Source organism: Equus quagga, chromosome 1 (assembly GCF_021613505.1).
Source record: "Equus quagga isolate Etosha38 chromosome 1, UCLA_HA_Equagga_1.0, whole genome shotgun sequence".
Classification (NCBI taxonomy): domain Eukaryota; kingdom Metazoa; phylum Chordata; class Mammalia; order Perissodactyla; family Equidae; genus Equus; species Equus quagga.
Window position 1 is genome coordinate 31,013,277 of NC_060267.1, and position 22,080 is coordinate 31,035,356.

Here is a 22,080-nt window from a genome sequence, read left to right on the forward strand (position 1 = left end):
GAAAGGAAGCCAGGCCTGGGTGGAAGGCACCAGCAAGGAGGAAACACCCATACCCTCAGTGTGGACAGTCCTCCTGGTGATGTCATTGAGGGTCTTAGCATCTTCAGGCCGCACTTGGAGTGATTCATTTTTAAGTTCATCATTGTTTCCATCTTAATTTCTGATACCTTCAACGGCAATGTTCAACTATGCTTATGAAGCGGCCCCAGTTATGTGTCCTGTGCGTAAGGCACAAAGACGAATAAAAATGTTACACTGTCCTTAAACAACTGGCCTGAACTTCCAAACAGTTAATGCTTTCTTATCAAAATTGAATACAGAAGCTTCCTCATTATGCATTAATTCACCAAAGAGATTATACCCTGCATTTTCTTCCCTTTCACAAAGATAGAGTAGAGAAAGATTTGAAAGGGGTCTAACGGAAGATTTGCTTAAGTGCTTTTTGTCTTTGAGGTCTGTGAATGCACATTAACATAAATACATGGCTGTATATATTTCACATACTACAAATGTATCTTACTTTCTGCAATATTTTGTTCTATAAAAATGCTTTGTGAATCAGACCTTTCTGAAGCAAACAATTTTGTACAAAGAAGTTTGCAGTTTTAAGGGCGTTTTTCATGAATGCTCTTAAAAGACTTATAATTGTCCTGTGAATTAGACATTTCGGTCAATCTGGACTCTGATAAGCTACATTTCTTGAGTTGTATTTACAGACCTAATCACATATTTTATTGCTGTATAGACTACGTTTTCTTGATGTAATAGAGTATAGGATACTAAATACACACGAACAAGTAAACACTGCGCTCGAAAACAGGATACCTTGTATTCAGTTCGCAGAACACGTCTGCATACATTATCTTAGTGACTCCACACAACGACCCTGTAAGGTGGCTGTATTTTAACTGCCTTTAAGGCAGGCAATATTCAGCCCCTGTAATACAAACAACTAAGGCTCTGTAAGGAAGAGCGAATTTCCTGTGGCCACAGAACTCATGAGTGGCAGAGAAGACCCAGTTCCAGACTTTTTCTTCTCCAGTGAATCCCTTTTCTGCACTGTGACTCCTAAACTTAGAGTCTGCCCTGGAACGCTTTTGTCCTAGTGCATCTAATAGAGTCCTAGAGGCTTTAGGAAGTTTCTGCATTTACAGGAGCCTGGTCTGTACTGAGACATCCATTTCTACCTGGAATACGTACAGACTTTACACATTTTCTGCCTCAACCCCTATTTAGCAGAAGATAATTCCCTAGTAATAATAATATTATAACATAATATTAATGTTATCATTTATTGTTTAGTGTGTATCAGGCATTGTACACAGTGTAAAATTATTATTTCCTTTTACAAAATAAGAAAATTAAGAACTAGAGAGTTTAAATAATTTGTCCAAGATCAAACAGCAGTAAGTGTCAGAATTGAGATGCAACCTAGGGTTTTTTTCTGACTCTGGAGCCCTGTCTTTTTACCACTAGGGGTCTCATAAATTTAAGAGCTGGTTGGTGAACTAAGGGGTTGAGAAGAAGCATCTCATCTTCAGAGAGGTAAAAGAGAGTTAGATAGGTTCTCAGAAGGTAAAGGCAATGGCGCTTTTCTCCCAGGTGTTCCATAGCTATGCTGAGAAAAGAACAGAAGAAATCTATTTCATGGAGAAGTAAATATCCAGAAGCTTTTCCTACCTACCCCAGGAGCCCAGCACCTATGGTGGGGAACTAGAGAAATGCACAAAAATGTCTTTGGGAGTCATTTCTTGGAGTATGAATAAACTCTCCCATCCAAATACATTCAGTCTTCTGGGAAATTTCCCCATCCATTGAATATTTGAGATAAAAAATGAACAAGGCAGGAATGGGGACACTAATGAATCTTGGCTGACAGAAGCTGGCAGCTTCCAGTTTAAATCTGGTCTGAAGAGCCACCATTGACTTCCTGGTGCTTCCTGGGTTGCAGCATCAAATGCCTGTTCTGGGCTCAGGCTTCCAGGGCTTTATTATTTAACCATTTGGGGTCAACATCCAGGACACTGAAACAAGATCTTATCTTCAGATAATTTGCCAGGTGGTGAGTCAACAGATCAGAATGAAGTTAACTAGGAATATGTTTCATTTAAACTGTCTAAAGTTGTCAGTTTTTAAAATAGTAGTAAAATGAGAAGATTGTATCTGTCTTGTATCATTAATGTTATTTATAGATACTCTCAGTGGGTTGTTTGAGCTTGTTAAGTTAAAAGGTAGAATTTCAGATCTACTTAATAGCAGAAAGATTCTCATTGCTGCATATAATTAAATAAAAAGTGAAACCAGAGCAAACATCATAAAATGCTTGGCCCAGAGGCAGAACATCGTCATCTTTTCAGGTTGATGTAAATGGGAAGTGGTGTTCTGTTATCACTTAAGAGCTTCTGGGCAAGGTTCGTGAAAGTACGTTTGTACTATTTATACAATGATTAACTGCTCACAAAGTTCTCAGACATAGGTTTGAAACATTTTTTATTCTAATGTGAAAGGACAAACATAGTTGATTTGCATTTGCTGTTCAGTTCCCTTTGGATGTGCATCATAAAAGTATCGAGGAGAGATGCTGGAAGTATCATTAGTTATTGTGTGCACTGCATGCTGAGCAGCTTGTCAGTAAAATCGCATTCAGCATCGGGGGTACCATCAGCCTGTGGATGAGAGCTCATCTCTCTGTGCGAGGAATTTGTCCCATCCCCTAGACAGCAGTGGTGCTTCTCAAGCATGGTTTGAAAACACATCTCAGTCCTGAGCTCAGCTAAACGTTCGACAGCCAGAGTTTGTCTCTCCAGGTCAACATTTTGTCAAGTGTCAGTGGTATGCACTGAGTTGTGTGCTCTGTCTAGAGGTCTCTGCTCAGAGCCCAGATTTTCCCTCACCAGGTTAACCAGAGCAAACTGGAGTCTGCTTTCATCTTCGTGGAAGCCAGGAAAGCATGTAGTTTCTCATTTGCGTGATTCCCCACTTTCAAAATGAGGACTTGCCTGCCCCTAGTGATGGAGAGAGAGCACTTCTCCCTGCTCCTGCCAAGATCTGCATTAAAGCAGATGTTAAAACATGAAATGTTATAGAAGAGAAGCATCTTAATCTCTGTGATATTGTGTTCGAGTTTTTAAGAATATGATACTCTCTGAGAAATTTGCAAACCTAAATGGAGATTATTTTATATGGTTTAACATTTCGTTAAACAATATGTCAATACAAGGACTTTTGAAAAAAATTATCACGACACTTGATGCCGACGCCTGTGCTGAGTGGACAGGAATGGTGTTCTCCTTCATCCTGGTTACAGCAGGGGCCAATGAATTGTGGCCCGTGAGTGGAATCTGGCCCACAGCCTGTTTTTGTAAATAAATCTTATTGGAACATAGCCACTCCCGTTTGTTTACATAGTGTTGATGGCTGCTTTCCTGCTACAAAGATAGAATCGAGTAGGAAGGACAGAAGTCTTATGGCTTGAAATGCCTGAAATATTTACTCCTTGGCCCCTTCTAGAAATCATTTCCCTGCTCCCGGATTTTAGCTGAGTATTAGGGCCACTCTGTGGGTCTTCTGATCTGACTCTGTTGCTAGCTTTTTATTTAACTCTTGTAAGCTTTAGTTTCCTCATTTACAAAATGGAAGATACTGAAGATTAAGTTTTTGAATTAGATAACATATTTAAAGCCAGTACTGTCCTTGTCCCAGGCCCTACAGATGTTGTGGACAGGCCCATATAAAGCAATCAGTAAACATATAAATGTATAAAATAGCTAGTTATTTTTGCTATCTTCCTTATTCTTGTCTTCTGCCACTTTGTGGCCATGGTGCTGGAGTTGTTGGAATCTCAATATTTTCCTTCCCCACTGCTCTGCCAGATGGCAGCTCTGTTTCCTACATGGAGACAGTAAACGACTTTTGAGATTTCATGAATGGAGGGGTTGGGAAGGAAGTAGGTGAAGCTGTGTGATCAGGTGTGAGGACACAGGAATCAGCCAGTTAGGTCAAAACCTCGACAGCAGGACAGCATGTGGAGCATGGGCTCTGGAAGCTGAAGGTCCTGGGTGGATATATATGCTCTGTTATGTGCAAGCTGTATGACCTAATTCAGCAAATCACTTTGCCTTTCTCTTCTTCAGTGTCTTCGTGGGTTAAATACCAGTAACAGTACCCCACAGGAAGGGCACTGAGCTCATATGAACTGAGCTCATACATAGAACGTGCTTGGCACAGAAGATGTGCTCAGTCAATATTAACACTTAGTGATGCTGCTCTGTGAAGGCAGGAATGAGAGAGAGCTGCCATTGGAGATGTGGGTGTCTGTGCATTTCAGAACTTTGTTCATATGCCACGTTTTCAATGAGGCCTTCCATGACCACCCATATTAAATTTCAACTTCCTCTGCACCCTGGATGCCCTCTTTCTCTCTTTTTTCAGGAAGACTGGCCCTGAGCTAACATCTGTTGCCAATCTTCCTCTTTTTGCTTGAGGAAGATTGTCCCTGAGCTAACATCTGTGCCACTCTTCCTCTATTTTATGTGGGATGCTGCCACAGCGTTGCTTGACAAGTGGTGCTAGGTCCACGCCCGACCACCAAACCTGCAATTCCTAGGCCGCCGAAGAGGAACACGTGAACTTAACTGCTCTGCCACCAGGCCGGCTCCCCTCTTTCTCTTTCCAGCTTGATTTTTCCCCACCTAACATATCATACTCTATGTGATATACTCTGTTTTATCTGCTAATTGGTGTTTCTCCCCACCCATGTGAGTTTCACGAGCATAGGAATTTCTGTCCATCTTGTTCACTGATGTGTTCTTGGTGGCTATCACAGTGCCACGTACATAGTTGGTGTTTATTAAATATCTGTTGAATGGAAGAATGAAGCCCAGAAGGCCTTGATATGGCCAGAGAAGCACCCTGCTCAAGGAGGGTTGAGATCCAGCAGGGGCTAGAGGAGCAGATGGCCAGCAGCCTCATGAACTTGAGCCACCATGGTGGCCAGTAATGACATCAGCATGGTCTGTTGTATAATAACAGGAAATTTTTAGAAAAATCTTAATATCTTTAAGGCCAAACATGGAGAGTTATGGAATTAGAAAGAGGTTTTTTTTTGTTTTTTATTTTTTTGCACTAGCAACTCTATGTTCTGGCATATGCAAGGCTTCTGCAAGGCCGTTGTGGCAATGAAAGCCAGTGACTGGAATAGAGGGGTCAGGGGCACAGGCCTCCTTAGCTCAAACCATCGTACCCCAGTGGTGAGTAGGGTGGTGATTGCATTTGGGCAGAGTGAACCCTAAAACTTGAGGGAGCTAGACCAACTGACTTATGGGACTTGAAGTATGAAATTGGATCTCTAACTTGAATTGATTTTAAAAGATTCCCAGGTCTTCAAGTCAGAATCTTCAAATGCTTCTCTCATGTTTTTCTACCCTTGATACCAAAAGCACAGATATTTAGGAAGGTGATCAGAAGGAAAGTAGAGAGACATTTCTTTTGAAGGAAGTATGTCTAGAAATGAGAATATTCAGGTCCCCCCTTTTACACAACCAACCACCTTCACTAGATCAGAGTTCCTTGAGGGGAGAGACTGTGTTTTATTCATAATCATATATTTAGTGCTTGGCATATTGCCCGTCACAGAATAGAGAGAAAATGAATAAATAATTGAATAAGTAACTGGGATACTATTAATTTTGGGCTTCTTATAGCATTAGTGTCTGACTAATGTAGGATTTCTTTATACAAGCTTGCTTCATTCTTAAAATATTCTGTAATAATTCATAGTTATCATCTTTGGAAGGAAGCAGGTTTTGATTAAAATTCGCACAGCAATAATGGTTACAACTAGATGTTTGTATTTTCTGAGGCCAGTTGGCAGGCAAGAGGCATCTCAGTGAGTGTATAGATGATGCTAAGGGACCACGTTCCATCCACCAAGCCAAAGGCTTTTAGAGACATGATCTCGACATGCCAAAGTCCCACTCAGATAATGTGAGGGGTGCTTCCTGTCTGTTTGGAAAGCTGGGCCAGAATCAGCAAGAGAGTCATATCAGTACAGCTGGTCTCTGATAAGCTCCAAGCTGCAGGTCTCCGGAGTTGGCCTGTGGGTAAAATTTCTTTCCAGCATTGGGACTTTGGCCAGAGTGGGGATGTACTAGGTGGCACATTGCCAGAGACAGAAACCAATGCCCCTTAGTAACCAGCATCCCTCCAGGGACCTGAGAGGGAGTCGTCCAGGACTGTCTCCCACAAAGCCGTGATGTGACCTACTGCAGCACAGAATCCACATTTGGACACATCGTGCCAATAGGGCTACACAATGACAGTAACACAAGGGAGCATGGGTCAGAGGGTCCATTCAGGGCCCAGCAACAAACAGGGACCTCTCATGATTCCTGAGCTGTTGAAATCCAGGGCAGTTTGAGCCTACAAGATGAACTGTTATTCTCCACACTAAAGCCAAAGAGCTAGCCCGTGTGCTAGTGTAGCCTGTTAAAGAACTAACGTGTAGATGTTGCATAGGATAGGGGAGTTTATATGTGTTTCTCTATCATAGGACAAGCTTTATTTAAAAGTTACGTATATGGGATAAAATGCTCAGGGTGTCTCCATTGTACCCCCCAAAGTAATCCTGCTTCTCCCACCCTGTTTCCCAGCATGGGCTACTGCATCCTTTTTGTGCATGGACTGAGCAAGCTCTGCACTTGGCTGCATCGATGTGGGGCCGCCACCCTGACTGCGTCCACTGTGCTGCTGTTGTTGCTTTTCTCTTGGAAAACTGTGAAACAGAATGAAATATGGCTGTCAAGAGAGTCCCTATTCAGGTATGATTAAATGGATAAAAAGTGAATCTCTTCCTCTTGATTCTTTGCTTACATGTTTGTTTCCAGATAAATGCAGAAGCATGGGTGTGGCAATATTCATTAATCCAGAAAAACTTTTTAGTAAAGTTTTAAATGGAAGATGTAATTTCATTTGGGATCTTAACTTTAGTTTTTTAAATGGTATTATATAAAGTTTCACAGGAGTTCGTTCTAAGTGAATTTATGAAAATGGGCTCATGGGAGGGTTTTGCGGTCTGTGATTGAGATGAAACAGTATTAATGATGAGCTGGGCTATAAAATCAGCTGTAAGCAAAATGAAAAAATAAGCCTAATTTCATTGTTCAGACAAGTGTATGGAAAAGGAGAGCACACAGCAAAAAGGAACAGAAAAATGCAGTACATCACATTTTCTTGAGAATATTCCAGGATATTAAGTTGTGATCTCTGATCTAGTTGCTTTATTTTGAACGTTAACTGTGAACGAGGCAAGGAAAGACTTTTTCATCTCCTGCTAGGGTTTTTTTTGTGGAGTAGAAGCTGTCTCTGAATACAGCAATATCAGCTTATAGCCTGAACTTGTCATAAAGTATGAACATTCTTTGGGCCCATGGCTTATCATGCTGTGTCTCTGGGGCTTAGCCTGTCTCACTAATGCCATAGCCGTGGCAACCTTCACCTGGGCTCCCCTGACACTACCACCCCTGGCATCCCCACAGTGTTTTCCTCATCTCCCAGGGATCTTCAGTCTGTGCCCAGCTTCTGTCCTTACTTGTGACCCAACTGGCCAATTTGGTCAACACGAGTTTTCCTTGGTTCCTTGCTCAGCTGGTACCCAACACTTATTCTCCAGAGGCAAACAGCTGAAGAGTTGGGATGACTTGAAAAAAAGAGAAAATATTGGAAGAGTCTAGGAAAGTGCACAGAATTAAAGGGCAGGTGAAGAACCTGGCATGTCGCACATAGGAAACTGGTGTCTGGATAGTCTGCTTGAGCGCTGTCACAGGAACAAATGGGGAAACTTACACCAATCTTTTTCTATCTTCACATCAAAGTCCTGGAAAAATAAAGTCCTCTGGCTGAGCTTGAGCTTAGACCATATGCCTGCTGCTTGTCCCCACCAGGGCACTGAGATGACTGATCTGCCAGAGAGGCTCCTCTGACTTCCGTGGTGGGGCTTGGGGCCGGCAGAGCCCCGTGGGGTTCCACTGAGACTTCACAAAGGGAGGCTAGAGGGGACTCCCACGGGAAATCCAGGTGCTGTAGGAGGGGTACAGACTCTGGGGCTGCCAAAAATGAATGAGTGAACAAATAAGACACATGTTCTCTGCACTCTTCTACTATTTGAAAACAATGTATCTTGTTTTGCTGCGTAGCAATTTAATGCTTTTTAAGAGAAAAAAATTAGTTGGGCATGCATGTTGTTTTAGTTTATTTATTATTACTATATCATTGTCATCATTATTTCATTGGGTACTGTAGGGACCAATTGCCATATAAGGTTTTTTGTGTAGATTTTTTTTCATGCATAGGCTTCAGATTATGTTCAGTCTCTGTCATACCCCTCTACCTTCGATGCATTTCTCGCACACTGCAATGGACTTGTTCCCTGTTGCTACCCAGTGCTGGGGTCATTTTGTAAACACAGGGCATGGAAGTTCAGTAATGTGACTTCCTCCTAATCTCCGCTGGCTTACTTTTTTTCTTTTGCTTTCAATAGTCAGTGCTTTTATGAGAAACTTTAAAATGGTTCTGCCCTGTGTTAAACCCTTTCCTTGGATAAAGATACTGACAGTGATTTTGTCTTCTAATGATGTTTACTACTTAATCAGAGCTATGGGGATGGGTTTTGGCAGGCAGCAGTTTATTTCAAGGATAACAAGTTAGTGTTCAAACCTTCTGCAGCTGATGCCAGCAATTTAAAAAAAGGAAAACAAAAAGCTCCTTGACCTTGCGTCCAGAAGCTTCTGTTCTTTCAGAGGGAAGTATGTAGTAAGGAATAGTTGATTACTAAAATACAACCATTTCACATATGAGCTTAAAGAGATTTCGTGCCCTGAGAGGCCTTTGATGGTCAAATGGAATTTTGTGTAATATGCAAATCAAAGTTATCAATAGTTTTTGGAAAACTTTGTTATAATTTATCCATGTCCTGAGAAAACTTTTAAGAATCTGAGACTTTAAGCATATTCTTTTCCCTTTAAGACCAGATGTTTGTATACATTCATCTGTGCTGAGTAGTGTTCGGATCAGTTGAACAAACATTTACCAAGAATCTATGAAGCAGGATAGGGTTAGTGGGGTCTGGAGTTAGACTTCCTGGCTCCGCTGCAAGTTCCACCATTTAATAGTTGCGTGATCTTGAGCAAGTTACTTAACCACTCCATGTCTTAGTTTCTTCACTTTAAAATTGAAGTGTTTATCTCCTGGATGTAGTGTAAGATTAAGAGTATGTGAAAGCTGCATAGGACAGTGTCTGGTGAATGGTAAACACTATGTAAAGTTTTCAATTATTGCTATGCACTGTGTTCTGGGAAATGAAGTGGGGGAAAGAGAGACTGTCTGTAGAGGAGCTGGAAGTGTGCATGGGAGTGAGACATGCACACATTTTAATATAATGTAATAATAATATAATATAATATAAGTGGTAGACAGAGCAAGACTACAGGATGCTGTGTAAGTGCAGGCAGGTGACTAAGACCAACCCAGGCCTTCAAGGACTATTCTCTTGTAGGCCTCAACTGAGTATGGAAGGGTGAGAAAAAGCTAAATTAGCCATAATGGCCCAAACCAGGAGCTGGCCAAATTGAGTGAGAAAAAGTTGCACTACACCCCAATGTTTATTGCAGCACTCTTTACAATAGCCAAGACGTGGAAGCAACCTAAGTGTCCAGCAACAGATGAATGGATAAAGAAGTTGTGGTACATATATACAATGGAATACTACTCAGCTGCAAAACAGAACAAAGTCATTCCATTTGCAATAACATGGATGGACCTTGAGAGAATTATGTTAAGTGAAATAAGCCAGCGAGAGAAGGATAATCTGTGTATGACTCCACTCATATGAGGAATTTAAAATTATGGACCAAGAACAGTTTAGTGGATACCAGGGGAAAGGTGGGGTGGGGGTGGGCACAAAGGGTGAAGTGGTGCACCTACAACATGACTGACAAACATTAATATACAACTGAAATTTCACAAGATTGTAACCTATCAATAACTCAATAAAAAAAAAAAAAGAAAAGAAAAAGAAAAAGTTGCACTAGTTCTACAGAAGCTGGTGTCGTTGGTGGAGGCCCTGTTTCAGTTTTCTCCTCTGTTCCAAACAATAAACCCATTGACCATCTCTAGGAAGATGGTCTCACTGAGGCCTCTCTAAGTATGTGGGGTGGTTTTGCTTGGCAATACTATGAACAGTTTTACAGAGTATATTAAGACAGACCTTTGTGTTGGAGAAAATCCAAATTTCAGTTAAGTTCCATCCTTTCTAGCTGAGGCCTCCTGTCACAAAGAACATCCCACTGTGTGATGTATTTTCAGGAGACACAAGTGGAAGGCCCCCTCGCAGCTTTCTACTTCTATTGGCAAAAACCTTACACACAACGACACAAGAACCCAGCATTGTGTCTCAGCAGAGGCCCAAAGAGAGGAATTTGTCCAAGCTGAAATAGCTGTTAAGAGGAGGAGCCAGGATTTGAACCCAAATCAGGTATAAAAAGCAAAGAATATGTAAACTATGCCACACCTATTTTTTACTTTATGTTTTCCAACTTAAGCTAAGCCAAATATAAACAGAGAGAGGGAGAGAGATGTTCATAATCATAGCTGCAAGGTATATTTTCTTTAATTCTTATAGCAAGAAGCTATTCCGATATCCTAATCCGAGAAGGGTAACTGCCTGGCTCCAGCTGGGCCTGGTAACAGCCCAGCATCTCACATTTGTTTGGAGTAAGTAATACTGTAATAATACAACTTGATAAAATCTCCACCACCAGCCCCCTCCCCCAAAGCTTCAAAGAATCTAGAAAGACAGAGACAGCATGTTTTCTTTTGCATCCAGTTCAGGGTCTCTCTGAATCTGTTCATGAACTGTTTGAGTGATCCATGGACCGCTGATTAAGAATTTATGGCCTAGATCATGCTCCCCCTCCATAGGAAACACATGTTTCTTCCCTCCTCTCTGAATTGCTGAACCAGAGAGATCAGCAGACCTTCCAGGGCAGAGAATATAAACCAGGGATTGGCAAATTCTTTTGTAAAGGGACAGAGAGTAAATATCTCAGGCTTTGTGGCCATTCAGTCTCTTGTGACTACTCCACTCTGCTATTGTCTCGGGAAGGAGGCCAAAGACAGGGAGTAAACTCATTGACGCGTCTGTGGCCCACAAGGCAGTAGTTTGCTTACCAATGAGATAAATGTTGTGTTGGTGAAATTCTAATGTTACTGGTATCCACTGGTACCTTTTTCGTTTAGCAGGAAATGTTGATCAACTTCAGGAATGATTCTGACCCTATGTTGACCTTGGTTGAAATCTCTGCTCCACTGCTTAGGAGGTCTGTAACCTGAGAAAAAGGTCTGAGTGTCTCTGAGCTTCCATTTCCTCGTCTGTCATATGGGAGGTACAATAATACTGCCCATCTGAGAGGTTAGTGAAGGACTGAAATGAGATAATCCATGGAAATGGGTTCTTAGGCCTCCACTTGATTCAAAATAAGCACCGGCAGTCCTGGCCATCCTAAATGTGGCCTTGTGAAACCTCAGGTTAAGGCTGGGTCAAAATCAAGTAGAACCACAGATTCTTCTTACTTTTCTTTCCCATTAACCTCTGGCTGAACACTACTTTTTTTTTTTTTTTAAATGTTTGTTTTCTATTCAGGAATTTGAGGATGGTTCTCCTGACCTGTCGTCAGTGATGTTAACAAAACAGATTGATGTTCTACAGACTTGGAGATATACCCTATAGAAGTGGCTTGTTAAATGATGTCTATTATCTTTCAAGTTTTCTGCAAATGAGAGATGTGAGGGAGAAATTTGAAGTGTATGAATTAAGACACTGAGTAGAAAGGGAGATTTTTATTCATAATCATTGTTGTAATTATTAATAGGGTTTGGGATCCAGCCTAGAATTTATGAATACTACAATTCCTTGTGGAGTAAATCTGTATAAAAGCTGCACATTTCCACTGAAACAGTTGGGATTACTAAATCATAGCAACAAGAAAGCAAACTGAGGAGACGGGCTCCAGGGGAAGAGCAACCTGGCCAGTTACAGCTACGCGGAAAGTTTGCCTTTGGCCAGTTGTTTATTTTCCTTTTTTTCACAAGCTGTTCATTGTAAAATGAGAGACTGGAAAAACATAGCAGAAAAATATCACAGAGAGAACCTAAAGGTCAAAAACAACAATGGGAAAGCCAGCGTGTTCTTAGCATTCGGTTACTCCACCCACCTCTGCTTGCCTGTTAGCAATATTATTACTTCCTCTTGCCATCACTGAACAATGCCCTGGTCTTAGTGAGGACCATGTTTCCATGGGAATAATTGTCTATTCCTTGGGTGAAACATAAATTAGAGCAACTGTGCTAATCACACAGAGGGAAGGATCAATTCCGATAAATATGCCAGTTATATCCATGCTGAAATGAAATCCACCAGTTACCATGCACTATTTAGTTCTGGATAGAAAAATCTGAAATTTTCCTGGATAGAAATTGGATTTTTTTTAAGCCATTGCTATCACTCTGACCCAAATCCTGCCCCTGTGACTAAATTCACTGTGGGTAATATCCTTTTTAAATATTATATTAAAATCCTAGTTTTATGTGTCGGCCAGTGTGCTTCACCATGGGGTGATTGATGGAAACTGATGGTTTAGTGGAGCACCCGAATGTCAGCAGTTGTAAATCTTTTGTCTTGGGTCATCAGTTTCCACCAAGAGGATTCTTCCAATTGCCTCCTTGCAGGTCCAATCCTGGCTGCTGATATTCAGAGGGGAGGAAGGAACCGGGGGGATCCCAATGTTCAGAACACAGATTTTCACTTACTCTGCTTCTGAGGCACAGCTCTTGCCCCTGACCTCAACTGCACCTGTTGCTCCTGAGTGCAGGATCTCTCTGATTCAACTTTTCTAGAGAGTAAACCTCTTGCCTTCTGCTGGGGTGGGGAATAGTTGAAAAATTCACCTGGATGTGCAAGATGGGAAAGGGGATCTGGGGTGTAACAGCTCCTGATACAGATTTACAAAAAATCTGTACCAAAAAAAAAAGTTCCCAGCTGCTTGTGGTATCTTTGAAATCACCAAATCAGCTGTATGGAAGTTTGGAGTCTGCTGCTTTTGGATAGTCTGGTGCCCTTGGGTTGGTCTCTAGCTTCCCGCACTCCCGGTAAATTTTCTCCCCTGCAGAGTTCCTCAAGCGCCCAGCCAATGGACTCTACGTGGGGCAGTCTTTGCTGGTCCTAGAGGCTGTTATTTCATCAAAAGTTCAACAAGAGTTACAGTGCCCTAACATATTTCCCCAAGGTCTTAAGACTTTGTATGAAATTCCCCTATTAATCTTACCTTTAAAATTAAATTATATATATTAATAATTAAAAATTAAATGAAAATATGTTATCTGGAAGAGAGAGTGCATTAAAATACAATTGCTGAAAAACTAGGTCGTCATCCTTTCTCCTTTGTCTGTCTGGTTAACTGTTCCCCCTCCCACATTTAATCCATGTAAGTTCCAAGAGTTCGCTTTCCAAGTAGCCCTCAAACCCATCTCCTCTCATCATTTCACCTGCCACCATCTCCTTGCAAGGACTCTAGAACCAGATTCCTCTCTGCCACTTACCAGCTGTGTGGTCTTGTGCAGGTTAAGTCAGTGAGGCAGCTACAAGTGACAGACTGATCCCCTCGTGCCCCCACCTGCTCCTGTATCAACTTCAAAGCTTTGGTGTTACCCCCTTGGGCCTCCCCAGGGATTTTATTATAGCAGCCCAGCAGAATAATACAGTGACCATTTAAGCAAAAGTTTTTACCTTTCTGAGCAAAACTTCATTTCCTTATCTGCAACTTGTAGAATAATTATACCTGCATTTATTTTTTAAAAAATGGCCCAGGCTTAGTATATGGGAAATATTAAATTCCAATAAAACTTAGTAAGGGGCCCAGTCTACAGTCGTCCTTCTTGTAATGATTTATTTTTGTAGACAGTCTCAATTTTTTTTTGAAAAAAAGAAGTCTATAAGTGAATGAATGAAGGAAAAAACTTAATTAATCTGAGCATTCAGGGTTGTTCTCCAAGTAATCATCCTTCACTGGGTCCTGCCACCTCTGCTTCACATGTAGTTAGCATGTTTGTTTAGTTGTGCACAGCTGTGCACCGTCTTCACTGTTTTCCATAGAAGCATGTTCTATAACTCACATAATTCACAAATTTTGGAAGACTTCACTTAGATGGATGCAATAACATTTCAAATGCAGGTTCGTGAAGCTGTAAGTAAAATGTGAAGGAAACTGACAACATTCCTAAACAGTACTCTTTTTGTTTTTTTCAACTTGTTAATTTTAGGTCTGGAGTTCAAACTCTGCCCCACAATGCCAAGGTTCACTACAACTACGCCAATTTCCTGAAGGACCAAGGTCGGAACAGGGAAGCCGTCTACCACTACAGAACAGCCGTCAGGTAAGCGCCAGGCAGTGTCGCTGTTGTGCTTTTCAGGCCCTTGTCTATTTCACTCACCCTCCCGGGATGTGGGGGGTTGGTTTGTTTCTCTTGACAATGAACATCTCCTTGGATGTGGTATTGATCTTGGACTCCGAGTCTTTTGGGTCCGTGTTCAAGTCTGTTATAAAAGTGGCAACTCTACCTTGCTTCTAACTCTTGGTGTTTTCTCGTAAAAGTTTCCATTGCTACACATTAGGCAATAAAGTGACACTCAGTTGAACACATATATGCAGGTAAACAGGAATTGCTTCTCAAAAATATACTTGTAAATTCTCAGAGTATTTCCTCAAAGGAATTCTTCCCACTCTATGCTTCCCACTGTCTGAAAGGATTTGTCAGAAGACATTTGAGTATAGAAATGAAATAATTGATAGTTGTATTAAATAGAAAGAAAATGAGAAGATGCTTGATTACCATGTTGGGAATATGTTAATAAGGTGTTGTTACCACACAAAGGGCACGGTCTGCTCACCGTGAGACAAAAGCCAACCGTCAAGAGGCAAGATGGTGGCAGAGGAAGGGCATTTTATTACAGCTTGCTAGCAAGAGGGAAGATGGCTGACTAATGTCCAAAAGAACCGTCTTAAGGGGGCACAGAATCTTGAAGCAGTTATATAGGCCAGTGGGTTATAGGGGAAGGGGTTAGGAATGTTTACCCTCTGGTGTTACAGACTGGGAGTTGCCACACCAGATCTTTCAGTTTTCATTGATGATGGCTATCAGCATAGACTGTCTGGGGGGGTCATCACATTCCTAAGGAACTTGAAAGAACGAGTTATCGTCTTGTCACAGCTGGGAGGTATATGCACTAACGGGAGTCATAAAATCTACAGAACAGGTGGATCTCCTGGAGGGTGCAAATCCAGCTGGGTGAGTTAGTCAGAGGTCATTCAAAGTTACAACGTGGTCTCTTTTTACAATATGGCTTCCCTTAATGTCAACCTTGTAGTGAGCTGGTTTCAGTGTGTGTATATGCAAATATATATACATGTATTTTTTTCATGTAGACAACCATGATACTCTCCTTGTACTCACCCACTGGAAGAGAGTACCAAACATGGCTTTAGGTATGACTTTTAAGAGAAACGAAAAATTTAAGTTCTGTTTTACCAGCAGTAGTCTGTGTTGCTCTTAGGTATTTTTTAAATTGCAGCTCTGACTTACAGGATGATCTTCTCTAAAAGATTCCAGATAATAAATGTATTTAACTTGGAACATGTGGAGACGTGATAACTAAACAGCCTCGGAATCTCCAAATGTGAGCAAAATAAAGCAAAGTGAATCCTCTCTTTTATTGAATACTCTGAGGCTCACAGAAGCTTTTTGAAGGGGTTTCCATGCCCCTACAGATTGGCCCACATTTGGTTGAATTTTCTGGGATGTGCTTAAAATAAGTATACCAAACAAATCATACATTTCACTGAAGCGCCTACCAGGGGAGGGTCCCAAAGCTTGGTCGTTCTTAAAGTAACTGATCTGACTTTTAAAAATTATCCTGTTGAACAATGTTCTACATAAGTATGTTGTTCATCAATCAAAATCTTTCTAGATTTTAAGAGCTATTATTTAATATTCAACATGGCAAAAAATTTAACCTGTACACATCAAGTTCCCTATCAAATACTTTTCCAAAGATTACAAGAAATGTAAGTCCCAGAGGAATAATTGTAACAAAGCTTTTTATTGAGGAAAAGAATTTTTATTAAGGAATAGAAGGTATTTTTTAAGATTTGATAAAGAATCATATTTTTTCACTGGAAGCCAGTTTACCCACATGTTTAACAATACTTCTCTCTAGTTGATGAGGTGATGGTTTAATTTTTTTCTTTATACGTTATTTTGTGCTCCAGATGTCCACAACGAACATGTATTATTTTTGCAATGAGGAAGTGTCGTTTTTAAAACGGCATATTCCTTCAAGGGTACAAATAAAGTGTGTTTTGGCTTCAACAATTAATTAACGTTTCACAGTTTTAGTTGGCATTCTTGAAGGGAAGAAAAGAGCAGTAAGTTTGCCTGAAAAATATTGGTTGGAAGGAAGTGTATCAGGATCTTTTTGAATTTTGTTTCACTCTAACAGACTGTTTTCTGTCAAGTTCAAACAGAAAAATAAGGCAGACCCTTAGGCATAGTTTGGAGCAAAGGTATAAATTAGCAAAATTCTCTGGCTGCTGATTTTACAGAATTATAGCAGCTGGTTGGGTACTTACGCTTCTTTCCCATGAAACAATAAAAATAAATGTTTGCTTCAGCAACTGTGCTTCTGGAAGAAACACGTCCCTTGAGAAATGGGGAAAAAACAATTAAAGCTATAAATACACTACATGGTAATTAGTGAAATATTTCATCCTCTCAGACCAGGCCCAAAATACTTCTGATTTAAAGTATTATTGTTTTTGTGTGGCTACCAATGTGGTGAATTGTCAACGGATGTGGGTGGGTTTTTTTATTTAAATAAATTGCCTCTCTTCGTGTTAGAGAGAAAAGGAAAATACCAGGGCTGCTCATCATTTTGATGATTATTTATTCTAGATGACTGGAAGAGTGCCCTTTTTTTGATATTGCTGTTTCTTTGTGAAAGTTGCTGGGACTTGGGATTCCTCCCCCTCCCAACTGCTCCATCCCTATTTCAACGTTAGTGGCTGTTTCCCGCATTTGCACACAGTGAGAGAGAGAATGATTGAGGAAATAGAGGGTTAAGGTGATATTATCTGAAATCAGTTCCAACAATTATCCATTACTGTTGTAGTGACTGTATAGATCCCAAAGGCAATGGTGAAATTAGTCATTAGGGTTATATCTATATGAATCTCTTTTTGGCTGGCTTACAATTCTAAAAATAGCGCTACTATATTAAACTGGTAATTATATATGACAGGAATATTGTGCTTCTTTTAAACTTTATTCGATTTTTTAAACAATGCAGAAGTACCACTGACTTCTCCTCCCTCTTGATGTGCTCATTTACTGTATTTCTGCAGTATAAGGGAGATCTTCCCTGGAAAATGCTGCAGCTGGGGTTATTGATTCAGCTTAAGACCCAGATCATCAAAGCAAAATGTCAGAATACTTTCCTAAAATCTTCAGCATGTGTAGGTGTTGGCTTTGCTTTGCTGTGAGAGGCAACTCTCATGTTTGTACCTGTTTGGGGTGCTGTAAAGCTTGAGATTCTATGTGCTGGAAAATCAGAGCAGCACTGCTGGATCTGCCATATGCCTCTAAAGCTTTCTGCCCCTGCCCCTCGAGTTACCCTAGAGGAGGTTTGCCATTCCACATCGTGTGATGGGAGGAGAAAGTCCAGAGATCACCCAGCTTTTCAGCTCTTCATGTACAAAAACTCCCAAGAAGAGACTCATCCAGTAAGCCTAAAAGGAGAGATAGTGGCCCTGCCTGAATAAAGTACAGAAGATACTGAATGTGTGCTTGGCCACTGGTTTGTTGATTAGCTTAAAAAGTAAGCTATGTGGCCAGCTTGGCGGTGTAGTGGTTAAGTTCACACACTCCACTTCAGAGGCCCTGGGTTCACAGGTTCGGATCCCAGGCGTGGATCTGTGCACCACTTATCAAGCCATGCTATGGCAGATGTCCCACGTATAAAATAGAGGAAGATGGGCACAGATGTTAGCTCAGGGCTAATCTTTCTCAGCAAAAAAAAAAAGTCAACTAAAAGTGGAGAATCATAAAACAAATTATGCACACTCTTAAGTATTCTATTTCACCCTAAAATTTCAAATGTACATCCATACACCGATTTTCTAATGTCAAACCAAGTCCTTTTCTTTGAGTAAGTGTCTACTGATTAGAATCTACAAAAGTCACATCCATAATTCATTTCTATGGTGATCAGTTTTGATACTTGAAAATAGAATCAAAATATAAAGACAGATTTTTGATTTTTCTCCTCCAGTATTTTACAGTTCTCTCACTCACATCTAATTCAACAGTAATTTTTTTGAGCAACTTTCCCTTTTTTGAGTATTACCAGAGTGTTTACTTAGTTTTCATGGAAATAACCGTTGTCTCCTTCACATTTATATTTTATCAATTTGCAAACTATTTCATTATATTATGCAATTACAATAAAACTACAACTGGAATGAATTTGTTAATAAACACAACTGACTCTTAGCAGTCATGCAACTCAACCCACAGGAGCAGAAGGGCATTAAGCATTAGAGAGAAAGTTTATTAAGGTGTGGGTATCCACCAATACGTTTTACAGAGAATAGAGAATATTTGAAAATCTGATCATGTAATTAAGAGACTGTTTTAAAAGAGTTTTCACTATAGGTGATAGAGTCATGGAGTCTGTTTTTCATCTTATATTTAAATTCCCTGCATGACTCAGTTAGTGGTTGGTTGAAATGGGCTGTCATCAAGAACCCTGCACCTGGGGAGGAGACTAGAGTTCGCCTTTGTCCGGGTGTCAGGAAGGTCTCTCCACTGTCAGCAGCAGATGGCCCTGTGCTCCACTAACATTGTTCGCTTAGATGCCCTCTTCCTCCCACTCTACTGTAATAAGCCCCGGCACACCCAGATTTGTGGATATTTTTGGTTGGATGTCAGCCACGTACAGGATTCCATCCTGATAAAAGGGCTGTGATCCTCAGTCAGCCACACAGCTGTACGGTTTCAAGATGAAATGCATAGTAAATCATCTCAGACTTACCCCCTCCCATGATCCTGTCAAGCAGGGTGCTCAGGGTACTCAGGTGTGCTTGGGCAGTCATGGGACTCTTAGAGTGGCCTTGTCTCCTTCTAATGTGTCTGTTATTGATGTTTTGAGAAGACAATCTGAAGGGAAAGAAAACTGTTCAAAGGGAGTTGAAGTCCCTGACCAGGCTCTTTTCTGTTGGCATAACTACAAGGGAAGGAACGTGCCTTTATTGCTCCTGTACAAAGGAAATCTCCGCCTGCTATTTAATTGGCTAACACCCGGGAAATGATAGAACTGAAATCTTTCTGATGGAAATTTTTTTAATGCATAGAATGGAGACTTGTCCTGAAAATAGAGCCCATTGATGTCATTCTTTATATCCCTTCCTATGTGGATAGCTGGAACTCTGCAAGGAGATTCCATTAGACGGCCATAAATGTATATGGGAAAAGGAACTAATAAAGGAATGAGTATTGAAGAAACACCATATCATTAGAGCCTAAAGAAATCTAGCCACGTCTAATTAACCCACTGTTCATTGATGTCCTGAGTCTGTCAATAAAACCACTTTATTATAATTCCTTTGAAAAATGCTGTCTATAAAATTGGCAGAGTTTGAACTTTTTTTTTTTTAAATCAGGATTTAATGACTATTTAAAAAGTCCCTGTTTACACAGGCTATTTTGAATGAACATTTAAAATAACTCTCATGACTACGGGTGGCCTTGAATACCAGCTGCCGTGTATTTCTAGAAAGAACTAAAATTCCAATACCATTTGTTAGCCAGGTTTAACAAGTGGAGATGGGTTCTTCCGCTGGTGTGGTATTTCCATTTATAAAAGTCGAAATATGCTCTCCAGTATCACAAGTAGACACTTGAAGTTGTTTTTGTTTCTTCTCGTTGATGAAATTATAATTCTCACTATATGTATTTTGCATTGTCTAGCAGTTTTAGTCATTAAATTCAAGAAATTAACTATTATTTCATTTAGAAGAGAACTAGAATTTTAGTCACATTGTGGCCATACTTATATGCTAAATTTCCAAATGAAAGTTCTGCAATTTATATTCAAAAATGTTTCACTCTCTCTGTCTTTTTTCTGCCTTGTACCACTCTTCCACTTCAAAAACTCTGTGTGGTTCGCCAGCAAACAGAATCCAAGGCAGAGATTTGCTCAGGAACTTCATTAAGGAGCACTTTCTGGAACACCATGGAAGCAAGATGGCAGAGGGAGAAGTTGAGATGCAGTGCAGTCCTGGGGCCTTACCTGACCCCTTAGGGAGCTCTGGAGCTGGGATGACCCCTCTTGAATGGAGGCAAGAGATGGACTTTTTATAACCCTTTATCACCCATCACCACTCCAGGCAGAGAGGGTAACCTCCGGTGAGCAGCTCCCTGAGGCTGAGAGCAATGCCCAGAGAAGAACCAGGCTGTGAGCTGTCTGCAGCTGGGGAGACAAGCGCCTCAGGCTTGAGGGGTCTCTGGGTGGTGTAAGACTATCCACTCCCCCAGCTTAATTTATGATTTCTTATATAAGTAAACAGGACAGTTTTAACAGATACCATTTAGATTTTCTGTTACAATGAGAATAGTGGTGTTATCGACCTCATAGTGTTGGAATGTGATAAGAAAATTCATGAAAGGCTTAAAGCAATGTCTAAATATTTGGCAGTGATAAACTCAGTGAATGTTATTAGTAAATCCAAAATATGACCACTTGTCTCCACCTCCAAGCCCATCATCTCTCACCTATATTTCTCAAATGTTCTCTACTCTCCCCATTTTCTCCTCTCCCCTGCTTCCCTTCAGTCTGTCTCAACACAGCAGCCACAGGGATGTTCCACTTGTAGCAGGTCTCGAGCTCAGAACGCTCGGTTGGTTCCCATCTCACTCGAGGTGAAGGTCAAAGCCCCTGCAGTGGTCTCGACGCCCTGCACCTTCAGACCTCACCTCTCCTCCTTGCTCACTCAGCTCCAGCTACATAGGGCTTCAGGGACAGGCCAGTCACATCACATTCATATTTCAGAGACTCAGAGTTTACCATTCCCTCTTCCTAGAACATTTTCCCTCCTTCTCTGCTGCCCCCCACCACCTCTTCCTTCAGGACTCCTCACATATGTCATCTTGTCAATGTGACCTTCCATGATCACCCTACCTTGAAAGTGCAGCCACCCCTAACATACCCATTCCTCTTCTTGGCTTCATTTTTCTCCATTACATTTATCACCCTGTAATATACTTCCCTCTGCTGTGGGCCCTTAGCAGAGGGCCTGGCACTGTGTAAGTGCTCGATAAACATTTGTTGGAAGAAAGACTGGGTGGACATAATGCATAAAAGTCTCCTATCACAGGCCCTCGTAGAGTCAGAAGACAACTCCATAATGACAAGCAGTGTTTCTCCATGGGAGAGCTGTCAGCAATTTGCAGGACTGTCCTATGCATTGCAAGATGTGTAACACCCCTAGCTCCTGCCCGTTATATGCCAGTGGTGACCCCTAATTCCTGAGGTGGATATTTGGATATGCACCCCTTCCCCCGCAACACATCATGATCTCCTTGATTGGGAGTTCTTGATTAGGAATATGGGCACACTTTTCCTGTCCACCGCTGTCTTTTTTCTGAGTTGACCCAGCAACCCAGGGTGCTGTTCATGCTACCAAGCGTGGTTACAGTAAGAATTCCATGAGTGCATTGATCTGTCACACAGACTTTGAGTCTCCTTATAACCTTAGATGTAGCATTTAAAATTGCGCGTGTCTGGAATTCCATTTGGTGTTAAGCATATCAGAAAGGCTTAGAGGAAATTGCTCTAGTGCCTGTGGGGATGGATCATTTGCTTCAGATGATGACGGATTGACAGGCTTTGGAGTGAGTGCTTGACAAAGAACATTCCTA

At 41.1% G+C, this 22,080-nt stretch overlaps 1 protein-coding gene across 2 annotated transcripts in view; it reads left to right on the forward strand.

Annotated features, from left to right (window-relative positions):
• The window catches only part of TMTC1 (transmembrane O-mannosyltransferase targeting cadherins 1), a 261,498-nt gene that overhangs the window by 179,135 nt on the left and 60,283 nt on the right, over positions 1-22,080 (forward strand). For both annotated transcript variants that reach the window (XM_046679163.1, XM_046679172.1), the window contains 2 exons: positions 6,651-6,818; positions 14,371-14,484. In XM_046679163.1, the coding sequence (XP_046535119.1) occupies positions 6,651-6,818; positions 14,371-14,484 (282 nt within the window). The remainder of the gene's footprint in view (positions 1-6,650; positions 6,819-14,370; positions 14,485-22,080) is intronic.